This window comes from Lampris incognitus, chromosome 4 (assembly GCF_029633865.1).
Source record: "Lampris incognitus isolate fLamInc1 chromosome 4, fLamInc1.hap2, whole genome shotgun sequence".
NCBI classification, from domain to species: Eukaryota; Metazoa; Chordata; class Actinopteri; order Lampriformes; family Lampridae; genus Lampris; species Lampris incognitus.
Window position 1 is genome coordinate 25427896 of NC_079214.1, and position 20880 is coordinate 25448775.

General features: G+C 43.6%; 1 protein-coding gene across 1 annotated transcript; it reads right to left on the reverse strand.

The window, feature by feature from the left end:
- Positions 1-230: 230 nt before the first annotated feature.
- LOC130111621 (mothers against decapentaplegic homolog 6-like) lies at positions 231-19999 on the reverse strand. Its single transcript, XM_056278859.1, has 4 exons — positions 19075-19999; positions 17403-17456; positions 16999-17076; positions 231-1230 (listed from the first exon to the last, which is right to left on the reverse strand). Exons 1-4 carry the CDS (start codon positions 19841-19843, stop codon positions 572-574), a joined length of 1560 nt encoding a protein of 519 aa, XP_056134834.1. The 5' UTR covers positions 19844-19999; the 3' UTR covers positions 231-571.
- Positions 20000-20880: the final 881 nt, after the last annotated feature.

The window sequence follows — 20880 nt, forward strand, 5'->3', positions numbered from 1 at the left end:
TTGTCCACCTTATGGCATACATTTTTTGCATGACTAATGTGGTGCCAGGTTGCAACTGTACAAATGGTAATTGCTGAGTAGGTAAATAGCACTGACTAAAATGAATCTGGTTGAACGTCAAACAACATAGGACTTCAAAATCAGTTTATGTAATACAAATACTTTATTGTCAATGTGTGAACGGCATATTTTTTTAGAAAATCGCTAAATCACGAGAACATAAACCAGCTTTGTGTTATTTTTGCAGTTTACATACTTGCAAAATGACACTGAGAAACTCTGTAATGCATATATAGAATCAAAAGTGCATATTCCTGTTCCTTTTTATTATGTCCATATCCACATTACACTATACATAAATAATTGCATTGTAAAAATGACTCAAGTATTTACATGTATAATATATTTTATATAATATATAAAGTTTTATATTAAATCTAGGTAGATTATAATTCGGATACTTGTTTAAGAAACCATATGTGTGTCTCTGTTTGTGTGTGTGTGTGTGTGTGTGTTGAACAAATGTGTTTGTATGCTTGTCTGTATGGGTGTCTATGTATGTGAGTATGTGCTATCTGTGGTTGTTGAGTAACACCTCCAGCCAACAGGGACAAGAGGTGATGAATTGTCTGGAGTAGCAGGGGCCCCAACCCTTGGCAAAGCTGATGCGGACGCTATGGGGGTCCCAGGGCCCCTCCTGGGACTCTGGCTTCACACCGTTCTCCAAAATCCAACTGGAGCGCTCATAGTCAAACACCTTGAGGGAGTAACCGGGCATCACCCTCTTCACGCTCAGTCCTCTGACGCTGGGCAGGTCCAGAGTGGGCGAATGGACAAACACCGGGTGCTGGCTTCGGTTATACACCCACACTCCATCTGGCTCGCGACTCAGAACTATGCCATAGCCAATCTTACTGCGTATCTGTTGCACAGAGTTAGCCGTGCAGCTGCTGCTGTTGCCTCCGCTGCCACCGCCACCGCGGCTATGGCTGCTGTGAAGGGCCTGAATGCCGCGGCTGCCCGCATCATCGCAGTGACTGTAGTAGGCGCTGGTTTGGAGCTGGCCCAGGCAAAGGCCTGTGCCCTGAGGTAGGTCGTAGAAGATGCTGAGTGAGGGCTCGTGGGCAGGGTAAAGGCGACCCACGCGTGTCCGCTGCTCCCAGTAGGCAACGCTGCACCAGTGAGAACGACGTCCACTGGAGCTTGAAGAGCCTAAAGATGTACCAGTGTCTGAAGGAGGAGAGAGAAAGGGGAACAAAGATGGAGAATCAGTTTTGGTGTTGGTGAGTGAAGTTGATTTTGTAGTCGGTAATTTCGACTGAAAGGGGTTAAGAGGTTATTTTGCAAAATGAAGACAGCTGAAAAGAAGGTCCTTTTCACATCTATCTGAACCAACTGTTGAGCTATGTTCCAAAAAAAGCATCGCCATCGTTGAAGACCCCGCTACTCATATGCATCCATCACCATCTCTACATTCAACGAGTAAGCCTGTGTTGAGTATTTAGGAGATACCCCACCACCACAACCAACAACAACACTTAAAGACATACCCTCCTGGCCTTAAAATCTTCAAAACCCTTCCTCAAAGTGAAGACGAGGTAGTTTGAGAAAGGGGACAGAGAGACACACAGAAAGAGAGAGACAGAGACAGAGACAGAGAGAGAAAAGCCAGTTCGGGTGGCATTAAAATGGAGCCTGGGTCACAAGTGGACACTTCTTATTACATGACCACATATGCAGTATGGTCTGAATGCAAAGGGACGGAAGTCGATTTCACTATCAATCACAAGAGAGGCAAGGGACAAAAAAAAAAGAAAAGGAAAAAAAACCAATGGGGTTGGGCAGGACATCGCTGATAATAAAAAGGTGAATTTATATTTTTCTATGAATGTCTGATATTTTCTCAACATTGAACAAAGTTCTGGTCATTCTCTTTTGTTCTCAATTCCCTCCTTTTTTTTTCTTTACTCTGGTTTCATCCACCACCAGCAGTGTGTGACATGTGTTATTACAGTGAGCAAAAAAAAAAAAAAAGTCCAAAGAATTTCCAATAATCTGGAGATTAAATTGGACAAACAAGGGATGGGATTGCCAGAATTTCAAATCAAAACAATTGCATTGTGTAAAAAACCTAGTCTACCTCCTTAGAAATAATAATAGCAATAAATAATAATGATGAGGAGAACAGGAGGAGAACTGTGATATCACTTTGAGAGGACACGGTTAGCTGCATACTGGGCGGGGAGCAGCCACATGTGGCCATACAAGATGTATTACACCTCCTGGTACAAATGACCCAATTCAGATGTTTTGCTCACATGTAGCACAGACTGACTACGTATTATATCCGTGTAACCAGCAAAAAAGCACATGGAATCGGATACTTTCAGATCAGACTGTGTGCACATATGTGGAAATAAATCAGATAGGAATCCTATATCTGCCAATGCAACACTCACATAACCACATTGATCAGCTTTTTCAGGTCAGTGCAAATTACACACCATTCAAAATGTGACACTCTCGCACCCTTGTGGCAATTTGAATGACACGGTGTACACGTGCGGTTGTTTACTTCCACACCAATGACCAAACTCTGGTGAAGGCCGATGCATGCTGGTTGGTTCAAGTGCAAACCAAAGAGTTATGGTATAAGTGGAGGAATAGGACATGGGTCCCTTTTACAAGCAGATGTAAACATCTCATCTCATCTCATCACATCTCATCATCAGCCGCTTCTCTGGGGTCGGGTCGTGGTGGCAGCAGGCTAAGTAGAGCACTCTAGATGTTCCTCTCCCCAGCAACACCCTCCAGCTCCTCCTGGGGGATCCCAAGGCGTTCCCAGGCCAGATTGGACATGTAGTCCCTCCAGTGAGTTCTGGGTCTAACCCGGGGTCTCCTCCCAGTTGGACATGCCCAGGAAACCTCCAATGGAAGGCGCCCAGGAGGCATCCTAATCAGATGCCCGAACCGCCTCAACTGTCTCCTTTTGACGCGAAGGAGCAGCGGCTCTACTCTGAGCTCCCTCCGGATGGCCGAGCTCCTCACCCTATCTCTAAGGCTGAGCTCAGACACCCTACGGAGGATACTAATTTCAGCTGCTTGTATCAGCGATCTCACCCTTTCAGTCACTACCCAAAGCTCATGACCATAGGTGAGGGTTGGAATGAAGACTGACTGATAAATTGAGAGCTTTGCCTCCCGGCTCAGCTCCCTCTTCACCACAACGGTCCGGTACAATGTCCGCATTACAGCTGATGCTACACCAATCCGGCTGTCAATCTCCCGCTCCATCCTACCCTCACTCATGAACAAGACCCCGAGATCCTTCACTTGAGGCAACAACTCATCCCCAACTCATCAGATGTAAACAAGCAGTCAAAAAGATTTGGATATAGGCGGCAAAATTGGAACTCGGCATCAAGACATACGATGTAAACAAAGCCTTAGAGAGCCTTTCTGATACCAGATGTCAACAGCAATCCATCTCACCTAGATCCGGACACATTCTGGGTATAACTGGATGCGAAGAGGGCCTCAAAGAGAGAGATGTTGTATCGCGTGGGATCAATTCAGATGAACCATTTATCATCTCTGTGAAAATGGGCCATCACAGCAGCGGCGAGGGTAAGCACAGGCTGGTAAAGACCACTGAAGCCAACAATACACCCGAGTCACTTCTACAACAGTAAACAAAAAGCAGAGATGAACCTGCATGGTCAACGTTAAGTTGAAAAAAAGAAAAAAGATGATGCCATCGAGTAAAAGAAACAAAACAAAAGTTTACAGAGCATTCAGCTCTCTGACAACCTCGCGCAAGCCCATGAACCCCTGACCCCCCCAGCCCTCATCCTATCAGCTCGCATTAACTCCCACACAGAGTGATGCCATTATTTTGCTCCAGAGACTCTATTGACACAGAGGATTTAAAAGCCCATGTGCCTCTGGCCCCATTCCTTTCATACTCCAGCTTGCACCCCCCCCCACCCTCTCCTCATCTACCAGGGGCCAGAATGGTTGCCCTTTTCCCATTCACGAGCTGCTTTTGGGTGAAACGGGTGGATTCAGGCTAGGTGTATGTAAGCACAGTCGTCATTTTACTTGAGGGGTGTGTGTCCACGGGTGTGTGTGTGTGTGTGTGTGTGAGTGTTATTGTTTATTAGATAAATACACACAGGGTCTCTCGCTCTCTTGCCCTCTCTCTCTCTCTCTCTCTCTCCCCCCCCCCCCCTCTCTCTCTCACACACACACATGCAAAACAAAAAATGCACGTATGTGTATAGACAGTATTCATACAGTTTCACATTAGTTTTTTCTCCTTTTTTTTCTTTTTTTTTTTTAAATTGCACTTCTCATCTGAGGCCCACGTGTGTCATTAGTGAATTCCAGGCTGGCAACTCCTGCGGTCTGGAGTTTTTACAGCTCCCCAATAAGAGAGAGAGAGGGAAGGCTGCTCAGCTAGCAAGATCTCTCCCCCCCCTTTTTTTTTTTACAAGACATGCTCGTCCCTGTAATAAGGCAACACAAACACGTCTGGGGAAAAACACAGGGAGACTTTATATGAGTTCACAATCAAATGTATTCTGATGGTAGTTGTAAGCCCAAACTAGGATCTTTTGGGTGTCTCAGAAAACAGTACAGGTCCATTCATGAGATGTCTTTCATGCATAGATACACATAGATCTCTTATAATAATATAAAAATAATAATAATAATGATAATATTTATATATGATGTTATTATAATAACTAGTGTTATAACTTGGTTTCTGCATTAGTAATGAGCATAAAAGTTGAAGCCACTCAACAGATTAACAGCACGATATAAAATTCTCAACACTGGCATTGTAGTCTTAAAATTTTGATTAGATAACTTGTATGATGGGTTAAGTGTAATATTCTACAACAATAACGATAATATCAATGTTGTACAAAGAAGACATTTGCCAGATCAAATGTGTCAAGTGTAATGTGTTTGGCACAATCCTTGTCGTGTCATCATACTTGACTTGGCCTGCATCCAGAGAAAGTATAATGAGCTTGTGTGAGAAAGAGAAAGAGAAGAAGGCTAGGGATGGGTGGAGAGGGGGCCTGGCAACAAACTCCTTCAATTGCATTTATAATGAAGAGTTCAATCTAGAGGTTATCAGTATGTTTGTGTTTGGCCGGAGGAATTAAAAAAAAGAGTGTTTTTGTGTGTGTGTGTGTGTGTGTGTGTGTGTGTGTGTGTGTGTGTGTGTGTGTGTGTGTGTGTGTGTGTGTGTATGTGTGTGTCTGTGCACGAGCGCCTCTGTGAGGTTCGTCTGTGTGAGGGCTGGCAGCAATTACAGCGCTCTGCAACCATTTAACCCAACCACTATTTAACAGCTCTGTTTACCAATTAGATAAGTAGCTTTTGTTATTGCATTTCAAAATCACCGTCTTTTAATGCCAGTCTCACGGAAAGCCCAGTAAACCTTACGTTCTTTCCTCCAAAGCTGAAAGGATTAGGGAAAATAAGCGGTGAATAAAAAGCAGTTCCTTTTTTTCCGGGAGGAAAAAACGTAAAATGTTAAGAATAACATAGGAATTCCAAATGCCACAGTTCCTGTGCAGCAAACAGCACCAATGTGAATGATAGGCCCCCTTTTTGGACGTGTACCATGGCAAGGGTTTGAAAAAATTGGCAATCTGGGAGTAGAGGTCAGACGAGAAGTTTCCTGTTGGCTCCCAACAGGCGACTGAACGTGGGTTTCAAACTACCAGAACTCTCCCAGTTAAACTCCTGCTTGCTGGATTTTCTTTCTGTCCTTGGTGGCGTTCACGTCCAAAAGAGTACATGATAAACTTCATGCCCCCCCCCCATGCCCAGCGCCCAAATGTAGGATCAAAAACTGCTGCAAACCTCAACCTGTGAAGAGGGGAGGAGGAGAAGGCTAGGAAAGAGAGACCAGGTAGCAAAGTCAAAGAAAATGTGAGCAGAGGAGAACATAGGGAGAGGTAGAAAGAAAAAGCCTGCCAACCATAACTAGCAATCATGGAAAAATCAGAAAGAAAGAGAAACGAGAGCAAGAGAGAGAGAGCGAGAGAGAGAGAGCGAGAGAGACAGAGAGAGAGAGAGAGAGAGAGAGAGAGAGAGAGAGAGAGAGAGAGAGGGAACGAGGGTGGGAGACCCTTGTCTTTCATCCAGTGCCAAGGATTAGATTCCCCTCCAGTTATTAGACTCTTCCACTGCGCTGAAAGAAGTGGGTGGGTTGGGGAAGTATCAGGGGGGCGGGGGACTCGAAAGAAGGATAGAATTCAGCTACTGACCATCCCAGTCCCTTCTCCCAGATACTTTGTTTCAAGTGACGTTCCTCAAATTTCTCCCTTAAGCATTGAAAGAAAAAAAACCACTAGAAAAAAAAAGAAAAAAAACCCACCCCTCCCTTCCTGCGAATGGTAGGTTCTGTGTTGTTTGAGACAACTATCATTACAGGGCAACTTCAATCCAGCAAGCCACATTTAAGCTGGCGTCTCCACTATCTCCGCCATCAGAGGCCTGTGTTATCAGCCAGACATGGACTTTACAGTAGAATACAAGGGGGCCCTCTCTCATTAACACATGCACATATCTGTGCACGCACACGTGCACACACACACACACACACACACACACACACACACACACACACACACACACACACACAATCTGTTGAACATTCTGTTTTTCCTTTTTCCATTGTATAGCATAGCTATCTTTCAAGCCCTTCATTTCAGCTTTTCTCCTTTAAGGACACAAGGAAACTAGTCACAACTACCAATCAATCATTTGACCAGTCCCACAAACAGGCCCTCATTCTTGGAAGCCAAGGGCAAACAAGCCACAGGAAAGTTACTGTCCATCCCTGTAAAATTCCTGAGAAGAAGTGCTTGGAGGCGGCTTCGAAAGCCAAGTCTTCGCCAAAAGGAAGGGAGAAAGTTACCAGTTTCCTGCATTTTTTGCCACTTCAAAGTGTGCTTGAGAGAGCAGACAGCACGAGAAAGGCATCTCTGAAGTTTTGCACGGGGGGAACATTTGGAGCTAATCTTCTGGTCAACTTCAAATGCATGTTGCAAACTCAACAAATGGAAAACCTATTGACACTGATACCATGTAAAACCCTTGTTTACACAGTATATATAAATTAATGATAGCCATTAGCCCAGACACAGGTATTACCTGGCATGACAGGACCCGAGAATAAAATTTCATCAGTAGTTGCAAAACAGGCAAAATTACTTTCTTGAAAAACTGTTTCTAATGAACACTAGTTACCTTGATTTGTAATTAAGGTTTCTGTTTCCTATATGGAGATTACAGCTGTGACATTTAAACAAATTTACCAAACACTTGAATTGAGACAAGAGTGAAATGAGGACACAGGGCGGTAGATGCAAAGGACAGCTAACAAAATTGTGTTCTGTTATTAAAGAGTCGTAGATTTTGAGAGCTTTTCAGTGTATTCGCCACCTGTTATCTTATTTGTGTACATGCACACACACGTACACGCACACGTGCGCACACACACACACACTGTTGTGAACAGAACGAAACGGGATCATTGTCTTAAGTTTGTAATAAGTAGACCGGGTATTAACCTTTTCAACTGAGTAGATAACGTTACATATTATTTACATAATATCCTGACTGGATGCTTAACATTGACATTGTAAAATAAATGCTTTTGCACTGGTTCAACAGAGCTAAACTTAGCCCGTCTGAATCATGTTTTAGCTAGCCGACAAGCCAGAAAATTAAGCTAACGTATCAGAAACACTTCAAAACTTTTGTCAAAAGATTGATATGTTTGAGCAGGTTAAAGGTCATGGGCCTTATTTGTATCTGTCGATGGCATTTCTGTGAAATCCTACCTTGAATGAAACCAAAAAGGATTATGACGTTAATTAAATTTTTTAAAATATTTAACATCTTACAACAGCATACAATATTACTCCCCTGAATCCACGCGGATGGTACAGCTAAACGTGAGACTAAATGTCAATTTGTGAGTCACTGAGTGAGCGAGTTAGAAGCCAAGTTCTTGAGATGTTTCTCATCTAAAAAAGACACACCTAGATAATCAGTGACTGTTCCCTCAAGTGTCCAGTCTGTGAAATGTAGATTGACATATTTGAATCTGCATTTACAAATGCTACTTTCAAAATCCATGCTGGTGCTTTTCTCCAGAGTGACCTAGAATAACTGAGCAGGGAGGTATTCAGCATCATGATCCAACACATGGAGACTTTGAGCACAAAAATAATGTGAGCATCGAACCAAAGAGCTTTTCATTATGGGTCTCTTTAACCATTTCATTTGAGGTCTTGAGTTAGAAGTCGTCAAGTCAATTTTATTTGTATAGCCCAATATCACAAATTACAAATTTGCCTCAAGGGGCTTTACAGCAACACAACATCATGTCCTTAGACCCTTGCATCGGATAAGGAACAACTCCCTAAAAACTCCCTAGAAAGCAAACAAGTTCTCTGAAAATATTGATTTTTTTTTTAACAGTGTTTGTTTACATCCCATCATGCCACGCTTCCCTCATAGAGCAGTGTATAGAAATCAGTAAAAGCTAACTCTCACAAATGAAGTGAAAAACTAACCAGTTAATTTCCTGGCTATTCTTTCACAGCCTACCTAAAAACGCTTTGTCTATAGGCAACAGATAACACCATGACAAGAAGACCATATCATTTATCGTTACATTTGATTGCTAGCATGCTAACAAAGTCTAATTTGCCCAAAGATCTTGATGAGCAGAATGTTAACACACCCATCCAATAAACTTCAGGAAGCTGGTTTTTGGCGTACTGAGGTACTGAGTGGAGCTACTCAGGTAGTTGACAACCATCCCATTATAAAACACATTCCTGGACAGGCCCTCTTCCTCAACACTTCCGCCCCCTCTCAGCCAGTCAGTCAGAGGGTTTAAGTTGACAAGTTTCACTGAGTCCCACATAGTCCCTACATGGCCCTTGAAAAGGCTGCCTTCATTTCTCACAAATCCGTCACCATTGATGTTAAGGATTGATTTAATGCATTGTAAAGAAGGAACTATGAAATTCCTCCTAAAATCTAAATTGGATCCATTATCAGTTTAAGCTGCAATAACTTAAGGGAAAACTAACTTTCAGTGTAGTAAAGAATTGCTAGTTAAGAACTACAGTAATGAGGACATAAAGTGTGTTCTATCAATCAATCAATCAAACAGACTTTATTTTTATAGCACTTTTCATACAAACAAATGTAACACAAAGTGCTGCATACAATAAAACAATAAAATCCTCCCACGAAAAAAAAAATAGGAACAATAGTAAATAAAGCACTCAATAAAAAGAGCACTCAATAAAAACAGGAACTGAGGAGAGGCTATCATAAATCTCATCAGTTCGTAATAAGGAAACACCAAAGATATGATGTAAGACCAAAATTCAAAATAGCAAAAAGATAAAAATTAAATAAACAGTTAAGGCGTGTGATAAAATAATAAAATACTAAAAGTGAGGGGTGGTGTAGAAGTGTAAAATAAATAAAAGGGTAATAAAAGGATAAGAATATAGAATTTAAAATGATAGACCAAGCGACAGAACCAGACTGAAATAATATATAAATAAATAAATAAATAAATAAAATTTAATTAAAAGCCAAACTAAAAAGGTAGGTGTTGAGTTGGCTTTTAAAAATATCAACATTCTCTGCTGCCCTCAGGTCCTCAGGAAGGCTGTTCCAGAGACTTGGACTGTAGTAATAAAAGGATGCCTCACCGTGGGGTTTTGTTCTGACTTTAGGAATAATTAAAAGGCCACTACCAGAAGACCTGAGGGGTAATAGGCTAAAAGAAAATTTTATAAATAGATAGGACCAAGGCCATTAAGAGCTTTATAAACCAATAAAAGGATCTTAAAATCAATTCTGACGTGAAAAGGCAGATTGGTGTAATGTGTGCTGTCTTTCTGGTCTTGGTCAACACACGAGCAGCTGAGTTTTTGCAGTAACTGTAATTGAGCTATATTCTTTTTAGGGAGACTAGAAAGGAGAGCATTGCAATAGTCAATCCTGCAGGTAATAAAGGTGTGTATTACTGTCTCTGTGTTGGCTTGAGAGAGAAATGGTCACACTCTGGAAATGTTAATCAGAAGATAAAATGCATCCTTAGTTATGCTTCTAATGTGAGGCTCAAAACCAAGTTCTGAATCAAAGATAACTCCACGGTTTGTTTTCTTGTTGACAGGTATTTAATGCCAGTGCTTGCAGTTTTGCATTGAGTTTGTCTCTCTGAGCTTCAGTACCAATAACCAAGACTTCAGTTTTGTTCTGATTGAGCTGTAGAAAATTCACTGCCATGTATAACTTGATATCTAAAATAAGTTAAAAAGGGCATGTATTCGCCCTGTGTCATCAGGTGATAAGGCACTGTAAATCTGTGTCATCAGCATAGCTATGAAAATGTATGCTGTGCCTCCTGATGACATTTCCAAGTGGCTGCAAGAAAAGGTAAAAAATTATAGGACCTGAAATTGTACCATGAGGAATACCACAATTAATTTGCTTACAAAAAATTCTCTACTGTTCTACACTATTCTTGAACCAGTTTACAATAGATATGTGATTTAAGGTAACTGAGTTACTTTGCACAGACTATGCCACAGTACATGGAACTCAACACCAGCAAACAAACAATTTCCCTTGAAAATGATACTACCCCATGTATGCATTTTAGTCTTACAAAAGAGGTAAATGAAGCAACTTATTATGAAAAGTATTTTCCAAGGATATTTACCTTAAAAAGTTTTTGTGTGTATGCCCCTGCAATCACACACACACACACACACACACACACACACACACACACACACACACACACACACACACACACACACACACACTATCATCATCATCGGAGGTTACTTGAGGTCGAGTATGACCGTCCTCTCTCTGGGTTCTCAGGTGGGCATAGAGGGCAATCCTGGAGCCACATAATGGGAGGATGCCTGCGTGTGACAGCTTTTAACGTGGAGTGGCTGATGTGCCTGGCAAGGGTCAATGTCCTTGCCAGAGTCCGATGGCATGGAGAACCAAGACATTTGGGGACCACCCTCTGTTGCAGCCTTCATCCACCTTCACTGCCATTGTGACCTGGAGACATCTTCCGCCAGTTCTGTCATTGAGGTCTTTGTTAGATCACACTTCGTTTGGACCCCCCCCCCCTTGACCTATCCACCTTGGGTGACCCTACCAGGAGCCAAGCTCCGAACAGTATAGCTCTTGGGATCATTGGTACGTGCAAGCTTCTCCACAACGCCAAGGTGGCAATCCAGGAGAAGCACACACACACACACACACACACACACACACACACACACACACACACACACACACACACACACACACACACACACACACACACACACACACACACACACACACATTCTTGTACTTCTGTTTTGTAGGGACCCCTCACTGACTACATTCATTCCCTAGCCCGTAAACCTAACCTTAACTATCAGAACTACATGCCTAACCTCAACTCTTACCCTAACCTTAACCTAATCCTAATACTAACCTTAACCCTAAACCCAAATCCTAACCCTAAAACAGACCCTTAAAGTAGTGAGGGACAACCAAAATGTCTTCGCTTTACAAAAATGTCCTCAATCTGATGGTTAAAAACTCAAACTGGTCCTCAAAAAGATAGAAGTACAAGAACACACACACACACACACACACACACAAACCATTCCGCTAACTACACAGCACAGGGAGCAAAAATTCCTGAAAAATAGGCAAATGGTGCTTTCCCTTAAATATACTTTAGCCTTAGCTAAGTGTTGCATTCAAAGTGCACAGCACATGCGACAATTTACTGCAAGTCATAGAGTCAGAGCCTGGCGACATCTGCAAAGAATCTTTAGGTTCAGCAGCATGGCAGGATTCCATTAGGGGCCAAATTGCGACTTGGCAAAAACTCTGAGGGAACAACGGAAAGCCACAGCCAGTCCTGTAATTTAAACCTTATTTTAAATTGTGATGGCCTGACAACATGGTCAGAAAGAGAGAGAGAGAAAATAAAGAAAATGATAGAGAGAGGGGGTGAATACAAGAGAGTGAAAAAAATGAGTGCAACAAGCAGAACAAAGAAAAAGGTGCAAAAAAAGAAATCACTCTGAGAGAGAGTGAACTGCAAAAGTTTGCTAAAATAATCCATCCGAAAAACTCAAGGGGAGGAGGGACGAAGAAGACACACCAAGAGAAGATCTTAATCCATGTGAAGATCCCTTGCAGAAGCTTCCTGATGTATTAACATTTCCTAATTTCCTTGTCTGGATGAAGACCAAACATTCCCTCTGCTAACACCTGGAAATCAACAAGGCATCACCTGTTCAGAATATTGAATGTATTCATTTGAATGTGAAATAGCTTTCCTTTTCTGCTAACTTTATAGCCAAGTGAAATCATGCTGTTGATAGCTAGATGCCTAGCCTTAGCATGCAGGAAAATGTAGTTAGTCTGTTTCTTATATTGTGGGGGGACAAAAAGATGAATACGTGGTACATGGGGTTCAAAAATGGAATACAGACATAATTCTTGAGAAAAAAAACAAATTTTGTGGTTTTGAGACGAGATGGGAAAGTGAATTGTTTTTGTTTGAGTACTTGAGTGATTTGCAACTTTAAAAAAAACGAACCTAACCTAAAATAACTCACATACATGAATATGTGTTTCGGAGATTTAGATCAAGCTGACACAAATTCAGGCATTCTGAAATACTTCCACATAGTTTTAAATCAGTAGATTTATTCCCAATGCTGAGATGCAATGTGGGTTTATAAACTTTGGTTGCCTACAGAAGACCTCATTTAAGTTGAGCTGTTTCATCAGGCACTCAGTAGGCCATACTATACTCCGGCTGCATGCCCTGCTTGTAGTGAAAAAGAAGGTTGATGGAAAATATCTAAGGAAATGGCAAATGGCTAATGGGCCAGCACTTGATGTTGAATTCCATAGTCTAATGTGTCTCAGTCAGGCATAAGAGCAAGTGCTGTATACGTGCCAATGAATGGGCTGAAGGTTAGGGTCACTGAGAGGACCCATCAAGACTCAGACAAATAAATTCTCACGGAGTAGAATGAGTGTTTACTTCTTCCTTTTAGCTATTTCTTTTTGCTTAGGATTTTCATGAACCATGGACCTATTGATGAAAAGGATCTATTTGAGCTGTGTAATGGTCTAACACTCAAAACCGATGCTTGCCAAAACAATGAACCAAACTCTAACCAGTTGCCAGAGAATAGTAGAGCCTCTGTAGAATCACTTCCAAAGGTTAGTCCAACTGCGTCAATCTGTTCACAGAGCTGTTCACCTTTTATGAACCAAACCCTCCTCACGAGTCCAACGAAACTGAAAACGGTATGATGTGGTCACTCGGTGAAAGCTATCCTTCTCGCCTCTAAACTTGTAAGAATGTCTCCTCAGCGCCAAGATTCTTAAGTATTAGTAGTGATATGTTCAAACATGTATCAGATGTCACTTTCCAGAGCCAACTAACCCCCACCCTCTTTCACTCAGAGACCCTGCTTCCCCCTTACCTTCCCAATTTCCCAACATTCCTGGGCTGTGCCCCATCAGTCAAAGGACCAATTCATGGGGTTAATGTTGCAGCAAGTGCAGACAGGGCTCCGAGACAGGATGTTTGGCTGATACCTTGCTCTGCTTAAACAAACAAGCCACCAAAATATGATTTCTGAGGGCAGAGAGGGAGCGGTACTCTTGGTTTACTTCAGGACTCTGACGCTACGCGTGTCCACTCTACAGAGAACACAGGATACAGGCTCGCTTGATGTCAAATACATTTACAGACGTCCATAGGCTCTGATCTCTTAGCCATGCAGAGACATAAACACATTTCTGTCAATTTTGTTTAGACAAGAATGGCAAGGTTAGCATACACATGATTATGAAAACAGCTCTAACTCTGCAACCATAAAGCCTTTGTCATTTTCCCTGTCGGATCTCAAGTCATTACCTGATAAAAAAAAAAAAGACGCTACGTGTAAGGTTTTCTCATTAAAATAGTACTCCAAAATCAGTTTTCAGCCCATATGTGGTCTGCTTTCCGCTCAATTCCATGTCGAATGTGTAAAATCTGCTCTTATAGACCTACAATTTGTGTATCAAAGCAGCAGGAAAAAGTATAATAAACTACAGAGAGCAGGGGGTAATAGGACATAGACAGATGGTTGTAATTGTAGTTCATTCATGAATATTTGGAGAAAAAGCTGCACAGATTAAGTTTAATTCAACATTCCGAGATATATTCTGGGAACACAACACACTGCAGACAATAATATGCTTTTCCTAACATCAATTTTGAAAAAAAAAAAGAAGAAAGAATCCAGCTATGCCTTCAGTTCAACAAATGGCGTGATAAGTGTTTGAGCACAGGGTTTTGTGTGTGTGTGTGTGTGTGTGTGTGTGTGTGTGTGTGTGTGTGTGTGTGTGTGTGTGTGTGTGTGTGTGTGTGTGTGTGTGTGTTTGTCCTGATAGAACCCCTATGTGAGTCCTCAGAACTGATCTTATCTCTGAGTCAGAGACAGAAATTCCACCCTGTCTCTGTTACACACACACACACACACACACACACACACACACACACACACACACACACACACACACACACACACACACACACACACTGCTCCTGGAGAGCATATCAATTAGCAGGGCAATGACATGTTTAGTATGAGGAACCAGGGGATAGTCTGCTTAGATATAAGCCTGCTAAACTTCCAGTTGACATTTCCATTTTCAAAGGACAGCCGTTTGCTGTGGTTTAAGGGGAATGTTAACTGATTGAATGATAAAAAAAAGAAAAGCCCAGGCCAAAGGTATGCATGGACCACACCCTGCAGTCGCATTTTCAAAGCTAGGGTACATAGTTGGTTTAAAAAGAATGAAAAGAAGATGCTAAAATTCATGAGCACATTTTCAATGCCCCTATCTGTTTCTAAATACAACTTTTTGTTGATATGCCAAAAAGAGTTTCACACATTTTTCAGTGATCTATCCAGGGCTGCAATATCTAGAGTGGGCTTCTTTTTTCTTTTTTTACCAATTTTCTTAAAGACTAATCTCAATGCTTTGATACTTACAACATATTTCCTGTTTTTTGTTTGTTTTTTGTTTTTTTTACTTGTGGTAGCCAGAAAGGGGAGTCCTGAAAATACATCTGGGGGAAAAAAGCATGCACACTTTCTTGATGCCTCTATTAAGTCACCTCTCATTTCTGCTCATGCACTCTTGGCTCGAAACTCAAACTTTCACTTCCATTGCTTTGTGGGAACAGGAGGAAAAGACCACACAAATACATGCACAAGGCAACTGTGTGCACACATACACAGAAATACACACACACACACACACACACACACACATGCAGACACAACTAAAATGCATGCCAATTTAAATGCAACAACACACACACACACACAAACAGAAAACAACTACACAGACAGCCACTGACACTGCAGCTTGTTAAATAAACTGATCTATCTATTTCTGATCGCCTGGCAGACAATAGGAGGTACATACACTCCCTTACTGGATGGGTCACTAGCTCTCCGTTAAAGCCACCTACCTTACAAGTGCAACCAGAAGAAACAAGCTACCTTCAAATTCAATTGGGTTTCACTAGCATCACCAAGTGTCCAAACATGGGAAATATTTGTCAAATAAACTGAATTCTGACTTATTGCATACTCTGCCATGTTACCAAGATAAGACCACAAAAAAAAATCAGAGTTTTAGCGGATTATTGTAAGTAATGGTGGTATCAACTTTACCAAACGGGGAAGCTGTTCTTCACGTGACCGTGCTCGACCTGGACTTCGGAGACACAACAAACTAAACCTGACGAGGACTGGGGAGGCGTTTAGTTGTCTCCTCAGACTAAACAGCGGTCAGCTTGAAAGCGCCCTGACTGTACTGTATGGATTTGATCGGTGCCCGCTCACCTTTCAACAGCCTCCACAAGTGGGGCCTGGGAGACTTGATCGAGTGGGCTTGCGGCTTCTCTCAACACTACAAGAACCCCTCCACCCGTCCCCGGCACGTAAACAAATAAAGCTCCAGTTTCGGCTGTTTCCTGTCCCACTACCCCACCATATACACATGCACACGTGCACGCACGCGTGCACACACACATGCACACACACACACACACACACACACACACACAACCCTACATCTCCGCCTCATCAGAGCGGCTCAACTCCCCCGCCCCCAAAATGCCAGCCTCTTTCCACTGCTCAATTGCTGGGAGGAATGGAGGGATTTGAGGGAAGAAACAGGGAACGAGAGGGAGGGGGGGATGGGTGGTTTGAGAAGCAATGGGGACTGGGAGCATGTTCAAGGATCTTATTGCAGTTTCATCCCAGGGAAATATTTTTGCTATGGAGAAAGAGGAGGGAACGAGAGACAGACAGGCAGAAAGGCTACACGGCTGTGGCATCTAGATAGTGAGGGACTCCAGACCCCCTCCCTTGCCCTCCATGTCTGTCCGACAATGGAACCTTTATGCTGTTGGTTTTTATGGTTATCTTAATGGTGTTTCAAAATAAGAAGTAAAACACAACATAATAAGCTCAGTGAATGCAATTTTCACATTTACTGGGCTACATTAGCGTTTTTGTTTGTGTGTGTGTATGTGTGTGTGTGTGTGAGTATGTTTGTATACTTGTGAGCAAAAGCATATCTGTATGCGGATCTCACAGCTCACATGTTTCAAATAAAATTAGTACGCTCTTGTGCTTGCTGGCAACAAATCTGAGAAAAATGTTTCATTGCCCAATAGACAAATGAATTTCTATCATTATGCACAACTGAATCGGGGGGAAAAAATAGATTGAGCCGCCCCCGTTCACAGTGTGGTAACAAGGTTGTCAGCAATATAAAGTCTGCATGTGGCACAGCAGTAAAACCAGGTCAGAAACTCACCTGTGTAGTCTCTTGGCGTAACATGAGGCGAGTTGGAGTAGCGGAGGGGCACAGTTTCAGTGTAAGACAGGGGTGAGTCTGTCATTAAGAAGAAAAAGGGGAGAAAGCATGAGTGAGATGGAGAGCATCGAAACGGAAGGAACTTTCTGCATGCATGTGTACATCCAGTCTATGATGCAGCACAGGTATCATGTAATTCCTGGAAAAAGTACGCAGCAAAATGAGACACCGTAGTATAACAGGTAATACCTGACAAAAATGCATATCAAGTATGAGCAGCTATTAATAATCCCTTTTTGGAATGAACGGTAACAAGATGACACTAGTAGACTATGCCCGGTGAAATCCTCAACAAGACATTTGATGTTCTGCTCTGTGGCATCCATCTACTGTGTGACACTCACCCAGTGGCTTGTGTTCATCTGAACAGGACACGGAGTACGGGGGTGGAGGCGATTCTGAAAACACAAGCAGAATACAACTTTCTGAACTGCATGCCGCTGCTAAGTTACAGGCTATATGGTGAAATATGAGCTCATCAAACATGACAAAAAGGCACTTTTTACTCCCAAACCCTTATTCAACGGATCAGTCTGTAATGATGTGGATAGAAGGAATGGATGAAGAACATCTATGTCACAGAGCGTTTTTTTATTTTAAGAACACCAACATGAAACAGTCAAAAACAAAATACCACAGAGGAAGTCTGGCTTTGTTTGTTTGGTTTTTTACTTTTGTAAAGTCATTTACCTTTACTTTGTATGAAAAAAACATCCCATGTTACTTTTCTTAGAAATTCAGCACTGTGTTCATCCTCTCACACACACACACACACACACACACACACACACACACACACACACACACACACACACACACACAGGTTCATATGATAACCAAGTGGAAACGAACAGTAAAAGCATGTAAATGGGAGAAAGGGAATGGTATATGGCATTATTGTGTTAAAAAAGCAGCTCCTTCACTGGCAGGCAGCACAGCTCCAACCAAAAGCAGAGACCCATGCAGACTTGAGGCTGCGGCCTCTTTAAGAGCTGAGCCAGTAATTGCCGGAGTACTCAGTCAGTGAGATACCAAGCTAGTCAGTCTGGCGCCAGCCGTATGCAAACTGTATATTATCGGCACTCCTTCACCTAAATAACAAGAGGAGGACCTACTTGTCAGGGGAAAAGCCTGAGTGCAACTTGAGAGCGATCTTCACATGGATGGGGGGAAAGAAAGTTTTGCGCAGACTTGAACGTTTTAGTGTTAGTTGCGTTGGAAAACGCATGAAAATCATCTCTTTTTTTTACCAAACATACGACTAATGATGGCAGGCATTAAAATAATTAGGGGGGAAAAAAGAAATCTATGGGCAGAAAAACGCGATTAGTGCGAAAGTTGTGCGCGTGTACGTCCGTGCGTGTTTGTGTCTCTTATGTGCGCTTGTATGGGGTAATGGGGGCGGGGGAGGAAGAGGAGGAAGAGGAGAAGGAGGGTGGTGGGGGGGTAAGGTAACGTTTATTTTCAGGGGGTTGCGGTGTTGCAGACGCCACATTACTTCTCCTAGTTAGACGGTTAAACACGTAAATGGTTGGAAACACAAACTGTGGACTTTTTTATGACAGCTGTATAAGACCTGCACGGGCGTAATTACGCACGCGACGTGCACAGTGAGCGAGCCGGCTACAGATGCCTTCACCAGTGGGTCCGTCTCAGGGATCGTTTAGATAAGCAAGTGTATCCGTTTGTTGTGTTGCTGATCTACATTGTATTTCATTGGCGTAATCATGAGAAACAAGGCTGTAAGGATAGAAGGTGTGTCCATCGGGGTTTACTGCTTTCTACCTGTTTGACGCCATGTGAATAAGCCCTCTGGGACAGTAACTGGAATTTGGAGCAATCCAAATAAACTTGGCTTCAGAATTTACGCTGCAAGATCTGCCTCAGCTTCAGTGACTACTATGTGTTTACAGCGTTCGTATACTGTCAGTCACTCATGATTACTCCCAAACGCAGAATTGCACGTCCAATCAGAAACAATGCCGTACACATAGATAGGGTGTTCAGTACGCTTACCTGGCCCACATAAACGACTGTAGTGATAGGGGTTGCAGCACACCTTGGCGTTGTCCACCGTGCCAAAGCTTTGACAGTGGCACAATGCTTTCAGGTGGGCTGTGTGTTGGAGGTCGCTCCAGCGGTAGAGCTTACAGAGGAGATACTGGGGGGAAATCTGATGACCACTTAGCCGCAGGTCCGTCTGCGGCACCATAACACATTCACAGAGTAGCCCCCCTTTGGTCTCTACAGCCTTCTGCAAAGCTTCGAGGGGTTTCTCTTTTAGTCTCTTCAGAAGCGCATAGGCAGCGTTTTTGAGCTCTTGCTCGACCACCGGAAGGGAATCCCCCTCAGACCCTGCGTGGCCGGGGCTGCATCGACAAGAGCAGCCCCGGTCTTTTCGAAGGGCCGAGTAAGGGCTCCGGGGTCTGAGGTCCCATTCCCTAAACAAACAACACGTCACCGTGCCGCTGTCATTCTCCTGTCCCTGTCCAGAGCCTCGATGCTGGGGGATACACATGGCACCTGGTTCATTGTCGGAGCTGTCCTCCTGCTCCGTGCTGTCCCCCGGGCCTCCGCTGGACACTTCGCCGAAAGGTGTTCCCGGAGACGGCTCCGGATGGGTCACCGACCGCCGTGCCGTCCTGGGAAACTTCTCTGGGTTGCTGCCACGCGAACCGTCCGGACCCGCTTCACTTCGTTTGCTTCCATCTCGCCCGTCGCTATCGGTGACCAAACGACTTCTCCAGAGTCGCCGTATAAGACCTGAGCGTTTAGACCTGAACATACGACAACTTAGACAGTTTTGGATGTGTCGTGTCGGTCCACTTCTAACCTGGCGAGGGTCCACATCGATTTATACTCGCCGTGCAGAACCGACCGGCTGTTGTGCACGGCGCGCACACAACGCGCACCCGGAGGTCGTAGTATGATGACCGACCCGCAGCATTAGAAAGTAAGATTCACGTCTGTGTTGCATGGAGCGGTTATGGGAGCACAGCCGGCTTTAGAGGTGGGGAGCCCCGCGCAGCCGCTTCTTACTGAGGTGCAGCGGCTGGTTTAATTAAGCCACAACTTTTGTCAGCCCTCTCAAAACAGCCTGCAACCCCCCAAGATTCCGGAGATTCCCCAGATGATCCCAACACCATAGCTAGAGCAGAACCAAAGGCACGGGTTTTATTTCACTCCGACTATGCAGCTAAGTAGCCGTGGGAAACGATAAATCCAAACATGCTCCTTCTTTTCCGCTGGGCTTTGGGTACCATTTACAGGTCCTTTAAATCCGCTCGATCGCCACACATTTCTGAGTTCCTTCACCCTGAAATGATCCCTACTACATGCGAATCCCCCAACTGTTCTGCTTCCACGGCGCGAAGCGGATAATCCCTTTGCAATCCCGGAGTGAAAACGGCGATTGGCGCTTCGGGGTTATCGGTACGCGACAGGCGAGCTACATGAAGGACGTATTCCGTGTTGAGAAGTTGTTTCAAAGAGAGCTGGAGTTACTCCGCTCTCCACTCCCCTGCCATTCCTTCTCGGATGCACGCTCTCTCTCTCTCTCTCTCTCTCTCTCTCTCTCTCTCTCTCTCTCTCTCTCTCTCTCTCTCTCTCTCTCTCTCTCTCTCTCTCTCTCTCTCTCTCTCTCTCTCTCTCTCTCTCTCTCTCTCTCTCTCTCTCTCTCTCTCTCTCTCTCTCTCTCTCTCTCTCTCTCTCTCTCTCTCTCTCTCTCTCTCTCTCTCTCTCTCTCTCTCTCACACACACACGGGCGCGCGCACGCGGGGCCCCCGAGGAAAGCTCTGGAGCCATTGGTTGATTCCCGCCATC